Genomic DNA, 23,277 nt, shown 5'->3' with positions numbered 1-23,277 from the left:
ACATACAGTGTATGAAGATATGATTTGTATAATAATTACAATGCAAAGGAGTGGGTAGGGAATGGAGCTATTAAGAGCAAAGTTTTGAAATTAAGTTGGTATTGATCTGAACTCGATTTTTATAAGTTAAGTTGTTCACTGTAATTCCCAGGACAATTACTAAGAGAATATATTTTAAAATATAGTAAAAGAAATGACAAGGAAATGAAAATGGTACACTAGAAAATATCTATTTGGCATAAAAGAAGGGAACAGTAGAGGAATAGGAGAAGAAAAAAGACATAAGTCATATAGAAAACAAATAACAAAGCAAAATATGTCACTCAGAGAAAGACAATTATCATATGATCTCACTCATATGTGGAATTTAAGAAACAAAACAGAGGATCATAGAGGAAGGGAAGGAATAAAACAAGGCTAAATCATAGAGGGAGACAAACCATAAGAGACTCTTAATCATAGGAAACAAACTGGGGGTCGCTAGAGGGGAGGGAGTTGGGCGAATAGGGTAACTGGGTGATGGACATTAAGGAGGGCATGTGACGCAATGAGCACTGGGTATTATATAAGACTAATGAATCACTGACCTCTACCTCTGAAACTAATACGCTATACGTTAATTAATTGAATTTAAATTAAACAAATAAATAAAATGAAAAAATAAAACATTAATGTGAAAAAAGAAAAGAAATAGCAAAACAGCAGATATAAATTATACCTTATCAGTGATTGCATTAAATATAAATGTATTAAACAACTCCTATTTATTTATTTAGATTTTATTTTTAATCAATGTCTACACCCAATGTAGGGCTCAAACTTAACACCCCAAAGATCAAGAGTCACGCTCCACTGACTGAGCCAGCCAGGCATCTCTTAAATACTCCAATTTAAAAGCAGAGATTGCAGGGACGCCTGGGTGGCTCAGTGGTTGAGTTTCTGCCTTCAGCTCAGGGCGTGATCCCAGAATCAGATGAGTCCTGCATTGGGCTCACCGCTGGAAGCCTGCTTCTCCCTCTGTGTATCTCTTTCTCTCTCTCTCTCTCTCTCTCTCTCTCTCTCTGTGTGTCATGAATAAATAAATAAAATTTAATTATTTTATTTATAAAATAAATCCCATCTTTTGAACAGTTCTCTCTCTCTGTTTCTCACACACATATTAAATAACACATGGGTGCCTATGTCACACGGGATCTGGTGCTCATTGTTGGCACAGTGCAACTTATAACCCTAAGGGAGTGGGGCCTGCTTCTCTCTCTGCCTGTGTCTCTGCCTCTCTCTCTGTGTCTCTCATGAATAAATAAATAAAATCTTTACAAAAAAAAATATGATCCAACTATATGGTGCCTACAGAAGACATTCAGAATCAAAAATAGAAATAGGTTGACAATCAAAGGATAAAAAAAGGTATACCATGTGACACTTACCAAAAGGACCTGGAATGGTTATATTAATACCAGAGCTTTCTCAGCATTCTGTCCTCAGTTTTTCAATCTGGATCCCTTGGTGGGGCTACCTGAGTCACTCTTTGGCTTCAGTTATCATCAAAATACATATCTTTACTCAGACCTTTATTCTGAGCTCTAGATCCATACTTTTCGGGTTTTTAGATCCATACTTTTCAAATAAACACTGAACATCTCCACTTGAAAGTCCCATAGGCACCTCAAATTCAAATAGTTTAAACCAGATTCATTCCCTTTCCCTCTCAAATCTGCTCCTTCATGTTTGAGAAATAAAAGGGAAGAGAAATGTTAATACTCTTGCTGCTTCATCCTCGACTCCAGATTGTACTCTCTCCCCTATACTACACTGCCTTCAGGGTCAATCAGTTTATGTGTTTCCCAGAAATGGGCTTTTTTTTTTTTTAGAAGACGAACTGCATTTTCATTTTCAAAAAGTGATATTAAACTCTGACTTAGGGGATCCTTGGGTGGCTCAGCGGTTTAGTCCCTGTCTTTGGCCCAGGGTGTGATCCTGGAGTCCTGGGATCGAGTCCTGAGTCAGGCTCCCCGCATGGAGCCGGCTTCTGCCTCTCTCTCTCTCTCTCTCTCAAATAGGTAAATAAAATATTTTTTAAAAAATTAAAAAAAAAATAAACTCTCACTTATATATGCATGACCCAGCAAGGCCAGTATACCCAAAATCTTAAACCAAGCCCTGAGCCCTGAGTCTGCTATAACACTAGAATAAGAATCAGGACCTGAGGCCAAAGAGGAACCCAGAACTAGCTTATAAAACTACCTACCTCTCCAAATTATCTGGGAATGTCATTCACTGCTATCCTAGCTTCAGCTCTATCCTTAGAACTTGGCATGAAGGCCCCTTTCTAAATCCCATCTTTTGAACAGTTCTCTCTCTCTCTCTCTCTCTCTCTCTCTCTCTCTCTCTCTCTCTTTCATACACACACATTAAATAACACATGGGTGCCGATGTCAGCACACTCATTGTTGGCACAGTGCAACTTATAACCCTAAACATCTGCACTTTGACTAGTACTGTTTAGACTCCAGGAAAGTGCTTCTCCACATCTGTTTCCCTCTATCTTCTAAATAAAAGGCAACTGTGTCCAATGTCATGAGGATTTCTGGATTGTTCCACTGCTGACCTAAAAGACAAACATTATTTCAGAAGGCAGGGAAGATTCAAGCAGTGGAAGCACTTATGGGAAAGGAAAAACAAGCCAACTTGTCAAAGCCTTCTCAGATACATGAATGCAATAGGTTTCTGTTTAACAAGTTATCATTTTCCAAGTGTCCATTTTCTTGCCTGTCTTTATTTTCCAGTCTGTGGCTCCAAAGATAATAAAAATTTCATGCAGTATCTGCAACAGGTGCATATGGAGTCTAAAGAACATTTCACAATATTAAACAACTCATATTACTCTTGATTTTAGGATGGATAGATTTGAGAGATAGATGATAGATGATAGATAGATAGATAGATAGATAGATAGATGATAGATAGATAGATAGATGATAGATAGATGATAGATATAACATGCATAAAGCATTGTCACAGATTGGATGTTCTAGGGAGCAGATTCTGAGACAAAGAGTAGAGTACAGAAGGTTTACTGGGAAGTGCTCCAGTCATCAACATTTACGGAAGGAAAGGGAAGAAAGCAGCAAGAATGAAAAAAGGGAGAAATCAAATTTTTGGGCACTATCAATGGAATGCCTCAGCATACTTTAGAGTGAATTATGAAGACAGACTGAAACTCCAAAACCATCTCAGGTAGGGGCAAGAGGGCTAGGCTTTTATATACAGCATCAATAGTCATTGGATGTGGGCCTCCTTGAGAATGGGATATGATCTGAAACAAGATAACTCTCAGCTGACACATTCCTGGAAGAGGGCTGGCAGCCAAGGACTCTCTGATGGCAGCATTCCTAACAACCAAAGTAAAAAGGCTTCTATTGCTAAAGGAAGCTCTGGGCAAGGCATTGCAGTGTCCACGACAGTCCACCCCTTGTGCCCCCCAGTTCTACTTCACATAAATTCTGGGATCAGCTCTTCCAGGAGTCTGGTGGGGCTCTCTTGCTAAGAGAAACTTAGGACAAACTACAGCCCTCAATACTGCAGCTGGTCTCAAAGCTGCAAATAATCTTATTCTCCTTCCACTAACAATTATAGATCTCCATCAGTCTTAAGGTCTTTGTGGTTTGCCTGGTGGTATGACCCAGACCCTCATTCCTGGTCATCATGGTTTTCTCAGAATGGAGTTGCTATGCTTGTGGATACCCACATACCACGCCCGCCAATCTAATAACAATGCTTGGGTTTTTCCTCCTTAGCTTGTCAAAAGAGATCTCCCAAGGAGCCACAGGTGTAAGGTGAAGGAATGATGCTAGTGCATCAGTGGAGGATCCACTATCCGGAGGATAGGATAGCAGATAGGATCCGCTATCATGGAGGATCTGCTCTAGCTGATTGTGCAGGTGCTTGTATCCTCCTGTCCTGCTTGTGCTTGATCCTGTGTACAAAACTTCCATCTGGTTGCTGGGCCTGCCCACTCTTATACCTTGGTTCATCTGACAGAATTCTGTTCATGTTGGGCAGTTCCAGCTTCACGGTCACTTGATGTCTTATGGCTAGGCATTCCATCTCTATCAGGATGCAATAGCATGTGAGAAGCTGTTTTTCAAAGATATAATTCAGGGCACCTGGATGGCTCAGTGGTTGAGCATCTGCCTTTGGTTCAGGGCATGATCCTGGGGTCCTAGGATCGAGTCCCGCATTGGGCTCCCCACAGGGAGCCTGCTTCTCCCTCTGCCTATGTCTCTGCCTCTGTGTGTGTGTGTGTGTGTGTGTCTCAAAAATAAATAAAGTCTTTTTTTAAAAAGATATATAATTTTCCACTGCATATGGCATGGTTTGCTCCAGAACCTATATTCTGAACTAAGCTCTGACTTTCCCACTAGGGCTTATCAAAAATTCCTTGTGGCATCTTTTGGCAACATAGACACCTCTAATGCCATAGGGTCTGTCTGTTGTATGCAGTAAGTGGGAGGACTACTTGAAACCACAGGCTGGACCTGCTACAAGACCTTCTCTTGCTCTAGGCTCCACTTGAAGCTAGCAGCTTTTTGTGCCACCTAGTCTATGGGTAGGAACAGTAATTCCAGGTGTGAATCTGTTGTTTCCATAACCCAAAGAAGCCTACCAGGTATTGAAGTTTCCTACTTCATAGGGAAAGTGAAAAATGCAATAACTTGTCCTTTAATTTGGAGGGGATCTCCTGGCATGCCTCCCAGATCATTCAACCTCTAAAACCTGCAATGTAGCCAGCCCATGGATTTTCGTAGGGTTTATCTCCCATCATGTGGAATACATGTGTCTTAACAAGGCTTCCAACGTGCTAACCACTTCTTACTCATTTTGATCCAATTAGCATGATATTATCAACACAAGTATATTCAGATGGTCTAGATGGTCAGATGGTCAGATGGTCTAGATATTCCCAAACTATATGATAGAAGATGGGAGAGTTAGTAGACCTTTGAGGAAAAACTATAAATACTGTTGTCTGTCCTATATGAATATGAATATTTCCTGATATTTTATTCTGATGGGGATAGAAAACCACATTTTCTGAATCAATAGCTAATTACTAGGTACCTAAGGTCATGTTATTCTGCTTTTGTAAGATATTGTATATGACACAGTGGCTGCTTGGTTGAGTTTGCAATAGTCTGTCATCTACCAGGCTCTGTCCACATTTTGCAGGGGCTCAAACTGATGCATTGAAAGTAGATATGATGGGGACCACATTCCAGCATTCTTTAGGTCTTCAAAGGTGGCACAAACTTCTGTCATCCTCCCCCAAGATGCTATATATTTTCATTTGTTATCTTGGCCAAGGATGGTGAGGGCGGTTTCAGAAACTTCTTTTCATCTACAAAGCTCTGACTCCACAGGCCAAGAAACCAATGTAGGTTTTGTACCAACTACCAAAACGTCTATTCCAATTATACATTCGGAGACCAGGAACATAGGCAGCAGGTAGGTTTGTGGAACCAATGGAGCCACTGTAAACCCAACACAGGCCAGGAGTCCATTTAATACCAGGCTACCATCCTGCCCTTATTCTAAGAAGGGGGACATGAAGACATTTTAGGTCTGGGTATATCAACTCATAATCAGTGTCCATTAATCCTCAAAATGTTTGGGTATACCTCTTTTTCCTGCAAACAGTCACATGCATAGATGAAAAACTAGAGAAATCATTACTACACACATGTACGGTTCTTCTTCCTGGGCACTCCAACTTCTTTAAACAGTGCGCCCTGGTTCAAAACATGACTTAGGATCAGAACTGAGCAAGGAATTGTAACTTTTTTATTGAGGCACTGTCCCTCAGACTCCTGAGCATCTTTGATTTCTTTCGGTTGTTCACTTTGAGTACAGATTGTTGGCTATTTATTTTCCCCAGGGCACTGTGTTATATTGACCACATGGTCTGCTAACTACCTCCTAACCTATTCACCAGAAGCACTGTGTTCTATTAACCATCCCCACAGCTCTCTGCAGACCAAGCCCCCCTGCCTATCACTCTGACCCTGCAGTGCATTATGGTATTTGCATCCATCCAAATTCTAATACTTATGTGCCATCATCCTGCCTCTTTGTTTCAGGCCATCACCATTTCCATCTGTGATTCCCATCCTTTAATATCCTCTTCTACTGTGAGCCCTGGCCTGTAGAGGCAAGCCACCACTGAACTTCTTAGCAATGCTGCCATTCCTCTCACCAGTGCATTCCTTATAGTTTTAGCAAATACTGTGCCCTTTGGGTCCTCTTGCAGAACATAATCATCCAGAGAGTCTTCTGGACATACACAAGTGTATTTATTCTATCATTCCTACTTCTCTGAGTCTTTAATCTTTTCTCCCCCATCTGCTATGACAACTCTGGCATTTATACTTCACTTAATTCTTTTTTCCCCCATACTTGAAGAAGCCATACTAGTAGTGAGTTTACATGATCTCCTGGGATCTTTCCCAGGTATTTTGGGAGAGAACTCTCAAAACAATTAATTTTCCCTTATTCGATTTTATATTCCAGCTCCGCTGAATATTCTGAGGGAATATTCCGCTGAATATTCTGATTCTGAGAGATCAAGACCCTCAGAATTCAACGCCAACCTTCCCCCTCAGCACTTGCTAGTCTAGTACATGCTGGCTAGGTCCTGTAGTGTCTACTTGGGGTAGTCCCTTTCCTTCTTTCTTAGGCCCAGCACATCCCCAGTGAAGGTATGCTGTGACTTAACCCTATATTTTAAGGCCCAGTGGCCAGGATGGGAAGTGGGGCAGATTCTGAGGAAAATACACATTACCTCACAGCATAAAGGGCTCTGCATGATCAAGCAAGGTAAAGCACTAGCCCTTAATAGGAAGGAGTGGGACACTTCTGAATGCTCAAGGTGTCCAGGAAAATCTGAGGATATAAGATTTCTAGGAATGTCAATCCAGAACTCCCCATCCCATGTGCCAGGGTCCCATTCCTTCCTAACCAGGGCCCTGATCTTGGCATAGCAGACTTGTCTTAGATGGGATTTTAACTTTCTTTGAGGCTTGCTTTCAATAAATCCTGGGCCTGGTCCTCAGATTTCTCTACCCTCTCTGTGGAAAAGACAAGGGCCTCTTTATATGCTACAAATGAAACCCTCCAGGTTTCACATATAGCATTTGTTGATTAATTTAATTTGGCTTCTCATTATTTTTTTTCTCAAAGTCAATCAAGCATAGAAGTAGCTACCTAATTTACTGGCCTTCCTTATACTCAGCATTTCCCACATATTTCTCAAAATTCTGCTACATAGAACCAGCTAATGCATTCCCTTCCACCAGTGCCATCCCAGTTCACCATCAGTGAAAGCTCTAACAATTCCTCTGTCACCTGTTCCAGGTGCTAAACTACTCCACCTACCATCAATGATGGGGTCCTCATTGCCAGCTGGGTAGAAGGTAATTCATCTCCAAAATTTCACCACAGTGCATGCTTTCCTGAACTACTCCTCATACCAACTGTTGTAAATTGGCTTCCTGGAGAGCAGACTCAGAGTTCAACATGAAGGGCTTTTATTAGGGAATGCTCTTGAGATCAAAATCTGTAGAAGGGAAAAGAAGGAATCACGATTGGACAGAGGGAGAAGTTAAGCTGTCCCTTTTGGGGCAAGAAGGCCATGCCAATCAGCCACAGGAAGGAAGTACCCCAGGAAGAGGGTATGACCTTGGGGGAGGTGACTTTCCAGCTGAGGCAATTCCTGAAAAGGGATGACAGCTGAGGGCTGTCTTCTGGCAGTACTCCTAGCAACTAAATAATAACCTCTTTATTCCTGAAGGAGGATTAGGGCAGCAGATTGCACAATCTACCACAAGTGTGACATCATTTTTTTTCCACTAGAAATTTAGTGGCCATTGAATAATAGAATTGAGAGCAGTTTTACTTTTAAAATGGTGAATAAGATTTAAATTTTCAAACATTTACATTTATAGCTTTAGTTAAATATGTTTAAAATTCTAATTTATACCTTCCAAATATCTGGACATCAATAGGGAAGCCTCTATTTATACTTTTGCTCTAGTTCCCTGAAACACTACAGACAGGCCTTCTTAGCCCAAATCCATCCATTTCCTCTTGGCAAATTATGCAAAAACTCCTGTTGTGTATTATATAAAACTCAAAAACTACAGATAAGTAAAAAAAACAGGCAAAATTACCCATTAATCTAACACCCAGAGGACACTATTAACATTCTCAGAGTATATACCAAAGCTTATCCATAATTTAAATATATACTTTAAAAGTATAGCATACGCTCTTGCAGCCTATTTTTCTCACTCAAGATTATATGTTGAATTTTTCCTAAGTAAACAAGTGTAGATGCCCATCCTCATTTTCAGTCTCTGCAAGATGTTTCAATGTGTAGACGCACCCTAATTTGTTCAGCCAAGTGCCTATTTTGAAACACTTGGGTCATTCACAATTTTTCACTCTTCAAAACAGTATGAAGACGTACACCTTTATACAAGCCAGTTATTTGATCATTTTCTGTAAATGAATTTCTACAAGTGGAATTACTGGCTCAAAGAGCATGCACATCTTAAAGGCTTCTGAAACATGTATCCAAATGGACCTGTACCAATGTATGCTCCCACCAGCCCAGCTTGAGAGTGCCCTGCTCACCACCTCCTCACCCTACTCGGGGGTGGGAGAGAGGTGGATCTTCTACAGTATTCATGCCAACACCACTCTCAAGGATTTCATAATGGCCCTGTCTTAATCAATCTTCTAAAAGCAATTTCATAGAAGCACTAAATGTTGTTCTTTCTTCTATTTTCTTATTTCAAAATAATAACTAATGTATTTACTTACATAGACACCAGAGTTGGCCAAGAAAGAGAATGTTTTCCTCTTAAATGCCACCAAGACCCTAAAATAAAATCACCCCTCTCCATATGCCCTCAAGATATGTTCTATCCCTTCTTTGTTCTACGATATCTCTCACCTCCTTTTTCCCCTTGCCATTTCTTGTGGCCAGTAGTGAAGTCTCATGATTTTATCATCTCATGCCTGGACCATGGTAGTAACTTCCTAACTTGTGTTTCAATCTCCAGTGGCCACTCCTGTCCCCACCCCAACTCTGACCCATCCTGCACACAAATCAGCTACATCCTCTTCCTTTCATTTTCATTCCGTCAGTCACAGAAGGCTTTGGGGTCTCCCAGGGGTGAATGGAGTAATATTCAGACCTCGGTTTAGTAATCAGGGATCTTGATGAAGGGGCTCACCCAAACTGAGGGATTTACTTTCCATCATTTCCCTCCCCACACTTGGAACTGCAGGCGGGCCAACCTCCTCTCTGGAGCAGGATTCCCACCTCCTTGCCTTTCTTTCCACCACTCTTACCTCCTCCAATGCCCTCCCACCCCATTTTTATCCTATCCTTCAATCCCAGTGTATCTAAGTATCCCCCTCCTCCATAAAACTTTGCCTGAGCATGGTGGCCTGCAGAAGCTTCTGTACTGCTCAGAAGGCCATGAGCAGAGGCTCATGGTTTTGTTAGTATAGTTTTGTTTCCATAGATCTTGCCTTTCAAAATAGATCATAAACAAGGACAAAGATGTGTCTCTTTTTTTCTGCTTCAAACACACAATTTTATTTGTAACATAAAAATAGTCTCAAATGTATAAACATAAGTCCACACAAAGGACCAAAAATTACCTTACTTATGAAGAAATCAGGTCAGTTTCTGCTCATGAAGCATACTAAAAATATCTCATTTCAGACAAGGTAATAATCAACACATGTATTTTCAGAACAAGTTTGAATTAGTTTGTTGTTCATAAAGTGATCCAGCTATAGACCATCACAAGTAACATCAGTTTCGAAGTTATAATGCAATTTAGGATGTGCATTACTTCCAGACTGGAAAACCGAAATATTACTCAGATTTGTTTGGGAACATACAACTAATCAGAGTTTACTTAATAATAGCTCAACTCTTTCTTTCACCTCAGGGTCACTGTATTCTGCTGCTAGGACTCGAAGTTTCTTGGCACATGCTTTAGGTCTTTGGAATATGAAATAAAGGGAATTTTTACTGAACTTGTCCTGGGTAAATACTTTTGCTCTTCTTTTAAAGTGGTAATTTATATTTTCAAATAGTGAAAGAGCATTAAGAATATTCTCTTTTGTCTCTTTCTTGTTAAAGATATTAATCAGTGATGTGGGTGCATTGGCAATGAGCAAATCTTTTGTCATGGATGGATTTTTAGAGAAATTCAAAAGCATTCCCAAAATATGGTCTTTAGTTTCTCCACTTCCCACAGTTAACAAACGAAGAAATTCTGAAATATAATTTGTAACCATATGCTGATACTCACTAATAATAGTCAAATGTTTTATCAGTCTTAGTCCAGCTAGCTGTACATTTGAATTCAAGGGATAGGTGACCGTGTCTTCACATACTTGGTTTAAGTATGTCTTTACCTTCCTATGATTTTCTGCAGCCACTGAGATGTTATTCAGTGCATTTAAAGCCTTCTGCCTAACACTGGGATAGGGATTATTGAGCAAACTTTCAATAATTGAGATTCTACCTGCATTACGAATAACTTCATGGGAAAATGGATATTCGGGACTGTTATAAAGTGCATTATTGGCTATTTCATGAATAGAAGGATCTTCAGTCATCTCAATCATGCAAATGAGTTTTTCAAGCTCTCGTGGATCCATATTAGCTTCACGTTTACAGCGACAGGTACAGGGCTGAGTTTTCTCCTCACACCTCATCTGCTTTCTGAGCTCATCTTCAGGTGGGAAGCAGGGCTCATCTGGGTGTGGAAATTTCATTTCTGTCCAGATCATGGCTCCTGCCCATGACCCCATTCCCGCCCCAGGGACCATGGATGGGTATGTGCCTCTTGACTCGGCTGACTTTTTGGCTTTAGTCTTAGGTGCAGATTTGCCCTCACTTCTGTTTTCATTACCATTCCAGAACCAAGACCTTTCATCAACTCCACCAGTAGTTGGTGCCTCAAGCTTATTCTTGGTGCTGACCTTATCTCCAGCTCCACACTCAAAACTGCCATTCCTCTCCCTCTTGGATCTGTACTCATTACTCTTCTCACTCTCAGCCCAAAACAAAGACCTTAAACTGATTTCCTCAATATCAGGGCTGGATGCTCTACTTAGCTCATCCTCATCTACATCCTCATCCACAGTCCAGGACCCCATGCAAGGCTCTTCCTCAGCCCCAAGCCTAGACCCTGTAGTGGCTGCATCTCCATCCCAGAGCCAAGACTCCTTCCTGACCTCTGTCCCAGCCCCAGCCTCAGCCCCAGCCCCCACACAGGAATCCATACAGGCCGCCTCTTCAGATCTGATCCAGGACCCAATATTGACCTTATTCTCAGCCCCAAATCTGGAACTAATGATGGCCTTTTCTTCAGCCCCTGATCTGGATTCAATACTGGCCTCATTTTTACCTCCAGGTTTGGACACAATCCCAGCCTCTTCCCCTCTCCTGAACCAGGACTCTGTACTAGTTTCACTCCCAGTCCCAAACCAGGATCTTTCATTGGCCTCCATGTCAGCACTGATCTGGGGTCTTACACTGGCCTGGTGGTCACCAGTCCTAGCCCAGGGCCCTCCACTTGCCTGGTTCTCAGGCCCCAGCCTAGACCCTCTACTGGCCTCGTTACCAGTCTTAGACCCAGCCCAAGTTTTTCCACTAGCCTGACCCCCAGTGCCAGCCTGGGAGCCTTCTCCACTGGCTGCGTCTTGAAATCCAGATTTGAAACAGCTATCAGCCTGATCCCCAGCCCTAGCCCAGGACCTTCCACTGGCCTGACTCCCAGTGCCAGACCAGGACCCACCACTAGACTGGTTTGTAGGCCCTGGATTAGACCCTCCAACAGCCTGGTCCTCAGCCCCAGACCAGAACCCTCCACCACTGGCTTGATCCTCAATTCCAGGTTTGGGACAGCTACTAGCCTGATCTCCAGCCCCAGCCCAAGAACTTCCACTGACCTGACTCCCACTATCAGCCCAGGACCCACCACCGGATGGGTTCATGTGCCCTAGTCTAGATCCTCCAACAGCCTGGCCACCAGCCCCACCCCAGGATCCTCTTGCATTGGCCTGACTCTCACTGCAAGCACAGAACCATCCATTGGACTGATCCTCAGGCCCTAGCCTACATTCTTCACTGGCCTGGTCCCTAGTGCCAGGATGGGAATCTCCAATGGACTGGTCCTTGGGACCTAGCTTAGGCCCTCCTCCAGCCTGGCCCTCATTATCAGTCCAAGACCCTCTTCCACTTGCCTGCTCTTCAAATCTAGGCTTTGTCCCACCATCAGCCTGATCCCCAGGTACAGCCCAGATCCCTCCATTGGCTTGGTCCCTAGAGTCAGCCCAGGATCTTCCACTGGACTGGTCCTCAGGCCCCAACATAGGCCCTCCACCAGCCTGGCTACCAGCCCTAGCCAAAGATGCTTCTACGTTTGCCAGATCCTCAAATTTAGGCTTGGACTCACCACCAGACTGATCACCAGTCCCAGCCCAGGACCCCCTACTGGACTGTTCCATAGTCCCAACCCAGACTCCTCCACTGGCCTGATTCCCGGTGCTAGCCCAGGACTCAACATTGGACTGGTCCACTAACCCTGGCCTAGAACCTTTTTTGGCCTGTTCCCCAGTCCTAGCCCAGGACCCACCACCAGACTGGTCCACAGGCCTCAGCCTGGAACCTCCAGTGACTTGGTCTGCAGTGTCAGACCAGGACTTTTTACCAGACTGGTCCTCAGGCCCCAGCCTAGACCCTCCTCTGGACTGGCCATCAGCTCCAGCCCAGGACACATTTTCACTGGCCTGATCCTCAAATCTAGGCTTGGATTCACCATACAGATCACCAGTCCCAACCCAGTACCCTGCACTAGCCTGGTCCGTATCTCCAGGCCAGTACCCAATACTAGCCACACTCCCAGCTCTAGCTTCAGCCCAGGACCCTCCATTAGCCTGAATCCCAGCCCCATCCTGAGACCTTCCACTGGCCTGTTCCTCAGCTCCAGTCCAGGACCCTCCAATGGTATGTTCCCCAGTCCAGGACACCCCACTAGCCTGACCTCCAGCCCAGGGCTCCCCAATAGTCTCGTTCCCAGTGCTAGCCCAAGACCCTCCAATGGCCATGTCCTCAGCCTCTAACAAAGAACCCCCAATGGCCTTGCTCCTAGCCCAGGACTCTTCAGTGGCCTGACTCCCAAACCAAAGCCCCCCGCAGGCCTGGTTCCCAGCTGCAGCCCAGGATGGAAAACCAACTTCATTCACAGCCTTAGCCCCAGCCCAGGACCTCATATCAGACTTATCACCAGCCCCACTCCAGGACTCAATACTGACTTCATTCTCATCATCAGCCCAGGACATGCTATTCTCCCAATATCCATCCCTGGCCTGAAACCTAAATTTGATCCATCGCTCAGAAGCAATCCAATCCTCAATACCAATCTCACTCCAGTAATAGTCATGAACCCTAGGCCGAGTCTTTCTGTAGGCCTGAGTACCTGTCCCACCCCCACTCTCAGGAGTGGCCATGGTCTCAGCCTTGGGCTTTGCATAGGCCTCATCTCCTGTGGCTTCTGCTTCAGACTTGGGGACAGCCTTGTCCTTTTTCTCAGACATGATCTTACTCTGGGAATGAGCCACAGATTGAGGCTGGCCAGAGGCTGTCATATGTGCCCCAGCCTCTACCTTAGACTCAGCATTGGCATTTCCCCTGATCTTACTTCTGGCACCAAGGAGGGCCTCACTCTGAGAAACGGCCACAGCCTGGGGTGAAAAAGAGCCTACTGTATCTTGCCCAGCCCCCACCTTAAAAACCGCATTGAGATTGTCCCTGACCTTATTTCTGGCACCAAGCAAGACTTCACCTTGGGAATTAGACATGGCTTGGGGTTGGGTAGTGCCTGTTATATCTGTTTGAGGCTGAGTGGAACACATTATATTTGGCCCAGTGCCTGCCTTAGACACAGCACTGGCATTACCCTGGACCTTATTCCTGGCACCAGACAAGGTTTCACCTTGAGAATCAGACACAGCTTGAGCCTGGGCAAAGCTTGTTGTATTTGCTCTGGCCTCTACCTTAGACATAGCATTGGGATTGCCTCTGACCTTATTCTTGACACCAGGCAAGGCTTCACCCTGGGAATTGGCCACAGCCTGGGGCTGGGCAGAGTCCACTGTATCTGGCCCAATCCCTGCTTTAGACACATCGCTGGGGTTGCCCTTGACCTTGCCCTTAGTATCAGCTAGGACTTCATGCTGGGAATTAGCCACAGCCAGGGGTTGCACAGAGCCTGTTGTATCTGTTTGAGGCTGGGAAGAACCCATTGTATCTGTCTGAATCTCTGCCTTTGACACAGTACTGGGATTGCCCCTGACATTCTCAGTACAAGGCAAAACTTCACCCTGGAAAGTGGCCAAAGCCTTGGGCCAGGCAGAGCCTGTTATATCTCCCCTGGCCTCTGCCTTAGATATGACATTGGAATTACCCCTGACCTTACTCTTAGTACCAGACGAGGCTTCACCCTGGAAATTGGTCACAGTGTGTGGCTGGGCAGAGCCCACTGTATCTGGCCCAGTATCTGCTTTAGACACAGTACTAAGATTGCATCGGACCTTACTCTTGGTACCAGGCAAGGCTTCACCCTGGGAATTAGACTCAACCTGAAGCTGGGCAAAGCTTATTGTATCTGTCCTGGCCTCTACTGTAGACACAGCATTGGAATTGCTGCTGACCTTATTCTTCATACCAGGCAAGGCTTTACACTGGGAAGTGGCCACAGCGTGGAGTTGGGCAGAGCCCACGGTATCTGGCCCAGTCCCTGCTTTAGACAAAGCATTAGGATTGCACCTAACCTTATTCTTAATACTGCTCAATGCTTCACCCTGGGAATTGGCCATGGCCAGGGACTGGGCAGAGTCTGTTGTATCTGTTTGAGGCTGAGAAGAGCCCAATGCATCTGCTCTGGTTTCTGCCTTAGACAGAGCACTGGGATTGCCCCTGACCTTGTTCTTAGTACCAGATGAGACTTCACCCTGGGCACCGGCCACAGCCTGGGGCGGGGCAAACCCTATTATATTTGTTTCATCTTGGGCAGAACACATCGCATCTGACCCAGTCCCTGTCTTAGACACAACATTGGGATTTCCCCTGACCTTGGTCTTATTACCAGACAAGGCCTCACCCTGGGAATTGGCCACAGCCTGGAGCTGGGCAGAACCCACTGTATCTGGCCTATCCCCTGTCTTGGATACAGCATCGGACCTGCCCTTAACCTTATTCTTGATTCTAGGCAAGGCTTTTCCCTGGGAATTGGCCACGGCCAGGGACTGGGCAGAGTCTGTTGTATCTGTTTGAGGCTGGGCAGAGCCCATTGAATCTGCCCTGGCCTCTGCCTTAGACACAGCACTGGGATTGCCCCTGGCCTTATTCTTAGTACCAGACACGACTTCACCCTGGGAATTTGCCACAGCCTGGAGCTGGGCAGAGTTCACTGTACCTGGCCCAGCCCCTGCCTTAGACACAGCATTGGACTTGCCCCTGACCTTCTTCTTAGTACCAGGCAGGGCTTCACCTTGGGAATTGGCCACAGCCTGGGGCTGAGCAGAGCTTGTTGTATCTGTTTCACCCTGGACAGAACACATAGCATCTGGCCCAGTCCCTGCCTTAGACACAGCATTGGGATTGTCCTTGACCTTATTCTTAGTATCAGATAAGACTTCACCCTGGACATTGGCCATAACCTGGAGCTGGGCAGAGCCCACTGTATCTGGCCCAACCCCTGTCTTAGACAAAACACTAGAATTGTCCTTGACCTTATTCTTAGTACCCGACAAGGCTTCATCCTGGAAACTGGCCTCAGTCTGGGGCTGAGCAAAGCCTGTTGTATCGGTTTTAGGCTGGGCAGAACATACTGAATCTGGCCCAGTCCCTATCTTAGACATAGCATTGGGACTGACCCTGACATTTTTCTTAGTATTAGGTGAGGCTTCAACCTGGAAATTGGTCATAGCATGGAGCTGGGCAGAGCCCATTGCATCTGGCCCAGTTCCTGACTTAGGCATAGCATTAGGATTGCTCCTGACCTTATTCTTGACACCAAGCAAGGCCTCACCCTGGGAATTGGCCATAGTCTGAGGCTGACCACAGGTCTTTGGTTCTGCCTTAGCCCCTGACCTAGAAATGGCACTAGGATCACTCTCGCCATCAACCCTGGAATCAGGTAAAGCATCATCTTGGGTCTTGGTCCCAACCTGAGGTTGCACACACATTTTCATTTCTATCCCAACTCCTGCTTTACACTTGCTTTTGGCTTTTCTCCTAGCCTTACCTCTAGTACCAGGTAAGGTCTCAACCTGGCTCTTGGTGGCAGCCTGAGACTGTGCCTTTGTGTCTGTTCCAAGCCCTTCCTTAGACATGGTATGGGCACTACCTTTAGCCTTAATCCCGCCATCAGGTAATGCATCAACCTGGACGGTGGCCAGAGTCTGAGGCTGTGTACAGAGCTCAACATCTGTCCCAGCCCCCATCTTAGACATGGCATTGGCATTGTCTCTGGTCTTAATCCTGGCATCAGGCAAGGCCTCAGCCTGGGAATTGGCCTTCAAGTTTGCCCTGGCTCCTGTTATCGACATAGCATTGCAATTGCCTCTACCTTTAACCCTGGCATCAGGCATAGCCTTAGCCTGAGCACTGGCTATAGCTTGAGTTTGAGCAGTAGCTCTCATGTTAGCGCCAGTCATTGCCTTAGATGTGACATTGGTATTTCCCTTGTCATCAACCCTGGCACCAAACACTGCCTCAGCCTGTTTCTTGGCCACAGTCTGAGGTTGTGTAGAAATTCTCATGTCTGCTCCTGCCCTTGCCTTACACATGGCATTGGTATTACCCCCAGAATCAACCTTTGCCCCAAGCATAGCCTCGGCCTCAGTCTTAGCTATAATCTGAGGCTGGACTGAAACCCTTGTGTCTGCTCTAGACTCTGCCCAAGACCCGGTTTTGTGATTCCCCTTGACCTCAACCCCAGAACCAAGCATGTTGGTAACCTGGATCTTGGTCACAGCCTGAGATGGTGCACAGAACCTCATGTCCACTCCAACTTCTGCCCTGGACACGGTATTAGGATTTCCCTTAGCATCAACTATGTTACCAGGCCTGGCTTCAGACTGAGACTTGACCATACTCACAGTCCCTTCCAGGGCTCTTTCCTTGGTCTCAGCCACAATTCCAGTCTTATTTACGGCACCCATCTTGGCCACTTCCCTGATCAATCCTAAGGCCTCACTCTGTGTCACCATTACTCTGTTCGTCTCTTTTTCAGCCAGTATACGAGGCTCCACTTTGGTCTGGGTCGTTACTTCTTTCTTGGTCTCTGCCCTGGCAACTGGTGCCCAAGCTTTATCCTTGGTCTGGGTCACAGCCTCTTTCTTGACTACTCTCCCAGCCTCAGAGTCAGTTTGGGTTACAGCCTCTTTCATAGCCACTTCCCCGGCTTTGACCTGGTCCTCAGCCAGAGCCATTGCCTCTGTCATGTCCACTGTTCTGATCACTGCTTTGGCCTCAGATTGAGTCTCTGCCTCTGCCTCTGCCTCAGCCATTGTCTTGGCCTGAGAGATGGCTTTGGGTCTGGCTTTAACAGTGGTGGTAATCTCTACTTCAGCCCCAGCCCTACCTCCTGCTTCAGTTTTTGCTCCAGTCTTGGCCTTGGGGCTAGTCTCAGTCTTCATCCCAACCATAGCTTCACTCGTGGCCAAGGTCTGGTTTTGCACCCCAGCCATAGCCTCCATCTTGACTCTGGACCCATTTCTGCCAAGTCTCCTCACGCTCTGGGCTCTTCCTTTGGTTAATCTGTAAATGTAGTAGCAGGTGCCAGCCCAGAAAACCAGTCCTGCAGTCACCCAGCCCACTTCCTGAATGCGACCCATGTAATGACCCCTACTGAAGACACAAACAAGGTATGAGGACTCAGTCAGGATGGGGAAAGAGGGTGTAGGTCTGGGTGTAGGCCTGTGAGGGCGCTGGTCTTCAGCCACTTAAAGGCCACTACAGCTGCCACTGGAGGTGGACCTAGAAGTGGAGGAAGGAAATGGACTAAAATTTCTCTTCTAATTTTGTGCCTCATACAGATAGGACAGGAAAGTTTAGAAATGATGTGCCTGGTGGGAGAAGAGGATGATGAACAAACTCTCTCTCTCTCCTTCCCTTTTATTTTCTCCCCTCCCATTTTCCCCCAGTGCCCAACAACTATCCCCTAGGAGCATTCATACACATTTCCTTACACCAAATGAATAATGGAAAACATGACGGGGGGACTGATTATGAATGGGAAAGACAGAGAAGCCCTCAGACCTTGATTTTTACTGGACCTACTCTTGTCACCACTCCCAAAGGTCCCCAGCCTCATACCAACCTGTAATGATCAAGGCAGTTCCCTCCTCTTTCTTTCTCTTGATTGGTGATATACCCTAAAGTAGATCTTATTAACCCATGAGATCTGTGGACCTAGAGACAGAGAGACAGACAGACAGAGGGACAGATGGGAGTGGAGATTTTGTTCTTGATGTGACAGGCATATTATCAAACTACCTTTCTATCTCTCTCAGTTCACCCTACTCTCTGTACCAAAATATAAGTGAGAGTGTGGGGTAAGTGACAGGGATGGTGGGAAACGTGGCCAGGAAAGGGAGAGGTTGAGGATACTCCAGACTGGACACTGACCCTACTGGATGCACACTGATCACGACCAACCCACCCTACGGCTCTACCCAGGCAGTTCCCATCCTCTTACCAGTCTATACTGATCAGGGGCAATTTCGTCCTTGTTTCTTTGCTTCCAGTAATCTCAAGCCCTACAGCAGACCTGCAGGCAGATCTAAGGACAAGCAAACAAACAAGAAGTAATAGAGACCAAGTCTAAAGACCAAGAACAGACAAGCACCCTGATCCTTGATCCCAAAACCTGCCTTGCCAGAGCCCATGTCCAGTTTGCTAATGTGTCCCATCTTGAGATGTCTCCTCTCAAGTCTTCTCTCACTCACACTCTGGCCCACCCATACCCCAATATTCCTCCTGTTTCTTGCCCTGAAATCAGCAGGAGATGTAACAACACAGTGGAAATCTGGTAGAGTGCAGGAGGGGCAGAAGTACCCTCCACTGAGACCCTCTCAAGTCTCAGCCACCTTCTGTGCTCACCCTCTTGTTATCCTCAAGTGCTTCCCACCTTCAAACCAACCTTCATGGTTCCAAGCCAGTCTTCCCCTTTCCCTGGCTTCCAGTGGTAAACAGCCCTACTGTAGGCCTACGAGAAGACCTAGGAATAAACAGAGACAAGTGGGAAGATAACTGTTGAGTGCTTGTGGCATCCCAGCATTTAAAACCGGGGTCCCAGGACGCCTGGGTGGCTCAGTGGTTTAGCGTCTGCCTTTGGCTCAGGACTTGATCCTGGAGTCCTGGGATCGAGTCCGCATCAGGCTCCTTGCGAGGAACCTACTTCTTCTCCCTTTGCTTATGTCTCTGCCTCTTTCTCTGTATCTCTTATGAATAAATACATAAAATCTTCTTTAAAATTAAAAAAATAGGAATGCCTGGGTGGCTCAGTGACTGAGTGTCTGCCTTTGTCCCAGGGCATGATCTTGGTGTCCCGGTGTCGAGTCCCGCATCAGGCTCCCTGCATGGAGCCTGCTTCTCTCTCTGCCTGTGTCTCTGCCTCTCTCTCTCTCTCTCTCTCTCTCTCTCTCTCTCCTCTGTCTCTCTCATGAATAAATAAATAAAATCTTTTTAAAAATCTTTAAAAATAAAATAAAACCGGGGACCCAGTGCCTGCCTTACAAGATCTAGAAACCCACTCTCTGGCAAGCAGAATCTGGGGCTTCCCTAGCACTGAAATGGGCAGTGTGCAAAAGGAAGGCAGGAGAAATAAAGGGAAGAGACAGGGGCAAATTATTTTAAAACCACCTGTAGGATTCTAAGGTTTCTCCCAAAAGTCCATCATTCCTTCACCAAGGTACTCAGACAGGTGAGGGAATCTGGAAAACTGGAAAACAGAGAGAGAGATGGAGGCCTCCATCCCCTACTCTAGAATCATACATAGCCTACTGCCATCTACTTCCCCTCAAACCCATCTCTAGGAGTCTCTGGAAGAAGAGACAAGGAGTGAGGGAAGGCTTTTTCTTCTGCAAAATCGCTATCCCTCTGGCAAAGGCTATCTTTAATTAATAATAATAATAATCTTGAATACAACAATTTGTATTTTTGTTAATAGTATCTGAAGGGAGAAAGGAAATCACCCAAAGGAAAGTGTGCTGTCTTTATTGGTCTTCAACCTCCAATTTACGTTGAAAATCCTAAGCTTAGGGATGCTTGGGTGGCTCAGTGGTTGAGCTTCTGCCTTTGGCTCAGGTCGTGATCCTGGTGTGATCCTGGGGTCTAGGGATTGAGTCCTGCATTTGGCTCCCTGCAGGGAGCCTGTTTCTCCCTCTGCCTATGTCTCTGCCTCTCTGTGTCTCTCATGAATAAATAAATAAAATAAAATGTGGGAAAAAAGTCCTAAGCTTAGCAAGGAAATGCAGTTTAAGGAAAGTCCCCTAGTTAAAGCCCCACCCCGTATCCCAACCAGACAGCTGCGCCTAAGTTCCTGTCCTAGAGAATTCATCCAGAACTTCAACTGTTCTTAGGCGGAGCTGGGCTCACACTAACCTCCACAGATCCCATGCAGTTTTCTTCTCTCCTTCTTCCCTTGCCTCGCCAAACAGTGCCACACGGAACTACTGTCCATTAGACAGGAGAGAGGAAAGGCAATGAGTGCTTGGACCAGCACCCACGACACAGATCCCAGTACTCACGTTTCTGGACCCAGGATCCCGGTTATCAAACGTCCCTCCCTGCCTTCCAAGACGCCACCCCCATCAACTCCATGGTCCAGTCACCAAGGCCCACCATTTTCTCTGTAAACGCCACGGTGGCGGGTCCCTTCTACTGAAACGAACAGGAAACTGGGCGGACGTGTGCGGTCAGCGCGATTAGAGTCAGAGAGGATGGGACATCTCAATCTCAGCCTTTCTCTCTTGAGACACTACCCCCTTCCCCCACCATCCGCCCCGTCGGAGCCCAAGGTTCCCCACCACAGACGTAGGCAAGGGGAGGAGGCTCAGGAAAATCACAGCAAAGGCTTCTGTAACTTAAGCCCGCTTCGTCCCACATCCCCGAACCAGCTACCAGCCGACCGCCGCCGCCCTGGCCTCGCGCACCGGCCCCGGAGCCCTTACCTGCTCCGCTTTCCTCGGGCCTGACGCCAGCCCGCCGGGCGCAGGACACCGGAGAGCAGGTACCCAGATGGGAGTGACGACTGCACCGAAGGCTGCGTCGCTCTGCAGCTCCACGTCACGTGAGCGCCCCGCGTCACCAACGCGCTCGCTCCCCTCCCACCCCACTCCGGCCTGCGGGGAGTTCTACAGGACCCTGCCCCCCACGCGCGCACGCACCAACTACCCCGCCAACCGTCTGGTCTGCGAGCCGGAGCCCTCCGCGCACCGCCCTATAGCTCAGCTCCCGTCCTCTCCAATCTGAGGACCCGCTAGTTGGCCTCACCGCTTTGCGGTTGGGGTTTGCCCTTCTCTGGTTACCCAGGGAGGGTCTGCATATCACCCTCCTCCAAGCCTTGGCTCTGGTCTTATCTCCTGTTTCTTTTCTTTTTTCTTTTCTTTGTTTTTTTATATTTTATTTATTTATTCTTCAGAGAGAGAGAGAGAGGCAGGGACACAGGCAGAGGGAAGAGGCTCCATGCAGGGAGCCCGATGTGGGACTCGATCTCGGGTCTCCAGGATCACGCCCTGGGCTGAAGGCAGGCGCTAAACTGCCGAGCCACCTACCCTTATCTGCTGTTTCTTAGAAGAATCCTCTCTTTCTCTCTTAGGCGATAAGACTTCCCATGAAGTACATTCCTGCACCAAAATGGGCTAGGGAAGGGTTGTTAGAAAAGGAAACAGAAAGGGCAAGTAGATGCTTAACTTTCTTTTCTTAATGTTCTTTTTTTCCCTTTTAACATCCCATTCATTGTTTTTGTGGGGGGTTTTGTAAGATTTTATTTATTTCTTCATGAGAGACACAGAGAGAGCAAGGCAGAGACATAGGCAGAGAGAGAGAAGCAGACTACCTGTGGGGACCCTGATGTGGGACTAGATCCGAGGACCCCATGATCAAGACCTGAGCCAAAGGCAGACGCTCAATTACTGAGCCCCCCAAGTTCCCACACTCATTGCTTTTGTAATCGGAAAATGCAGAGAAGTCATTTTCAGTCGACATTTAAAAACTAGGTCATAAAAATAACAGAAGACTCATTTGCTCACAGTATTTTGTGCCACATTAGGTGCTATAAATTATTTCGGTTTTCAAAACATACTAGTAATTATTGACATTTATATACAAAATTTTCCTAAACAAAACCAGCACCTTTTCAATATGATCTCTAAATCTGTGGAAAGACATTCAGTTTTCTAAAATTGGCAATTTCTCACAAGTGATTTACAACCTTTTGAAGTTCTGGCTAAACATTACTATGATCTTGTGTCAGGTGTCTGAGAACTTCCTCACAGAAGACTCCTGGATGACTGAATGAAAACCCAATAGCTGATGAATCCAGGGCCTGAAAATTGGTGACTTCCCAGACTAGCCTCCTTTCCATTCAAGGGGCTTTATATTTATTTTACAAAGGTATGTGATCAAATCGGTCTCATCACAATTTTAACAGGACCATCTGCTATCCCACTGGTGGAAATGAGGAATAGCAGGTGGAATTTTCATTTAATCATTGCACTGGTAAGATATCTCTGGGATCTGTTGTGCATGTACTACATGTCACCGTAGCAGCAGCTAGCACTTGGCATCTTCCAGTGGAGAGAGTGGTGAGGGTCTATGGGTGACTGTGAATCACTGCAACACCCCTGAGATCTATGTCATTTGTCCTTCACAAAAAGCATGGTTTACAGGCTCCCAGTCACCAGGAAAAAGAGGCCTTTTCATTTTCACTCCCTGCCTTGTTACAATTTCACTACACCACCCATACAAGCCCCTCAGAATAATCCCGGAACTCAGGGACAAAGTATGCAGAAATCAGTTCCCAGATACTCAGTTGTCCCTGCTAGGGAATCATACTCTAAATATAGATCTTTCAGGCAGCCTCTGCCTTTGAATGCTGAAATCTGACACTCTAGCAG

At 46.1% G+C, this 23,277-nt stretch overlaps 1 protein-coding gene across 10 annotated transcripts; it reads right to left on the bottom strand.

The window, feature by feature from the left end:
* Nucleotides 1-9,637: 9,637 nt before the first annotated feature.
* ARMCX4 (armadillo repeat containing X-linked 4) lies at nucleotides 9,638-21,460 on the bottom strand. Of its 10 annotated transcripts, none has more exons than XM_026006602.2 (6): nucleotides 21,331-21,460; nucleotides 20,762-20,832; nucleotides 19,299-19,376; nucleotides 18,855-18,938; nucleotides 18,477-18,568; nucleotides 9,638-18,133 (listed from the first exon to the last, which is right to left on the bottom strand). In XM_026006602.2, the coding sequence occupies exon 6, from the start codon at nucleotides 17,989-17,991 to the stop codon at nucleotides 9,982-9,984; it is 8,010 nt and encodes a 2,669-aa protein (XP_025862387.1). In that variant the 5' UTR covers nucleotides 17,992-18,133; nucleotides 18,477-18,568; nucleotides 18,855-18,938; nucleotides 19,299-19,376; nucleotides 20,762-20,832; nucleotides 21,331-21,460; the 3' UTR covers nucleotides 9,638-9,981. The 10 variants fall into 10 exon arrangements, with proteins under 10 accessions (XP_025862387.1, XP_025862389.1, XP_025862390.1 ...); XM_026006604.2 differs by having other exon boundaries at nucleotides 19,259-19,376; nucleotides 21,331-21,452; XM_026006605.2 differs by having other exon boundaries at nucleotides 19,287-19,376; nucleotides 21,331-21,452.
* Between the last annotated feature and the right edge of the window lie 1,817 nt (nucleotides 21,461-23,277).

The sequence above is a fragment of the Vulpes vulpes genome, chromosome X (genome assembly GCF_048418805.1).
Source record: "Vulpes vulpes isolate BD-2025 chromosome X, VulVul3, whole genome shotgun sequence".
NCBI lineage: Eukaryota > Metazoa > Chordata > Mammalia > Carnivora > Canidae > Vulpes > Vulpes vulpes.
Note: the sequence above shows the minus strand (reverse complement) of the source record. Positions and strands in the feature narration are given on the sequence as shown.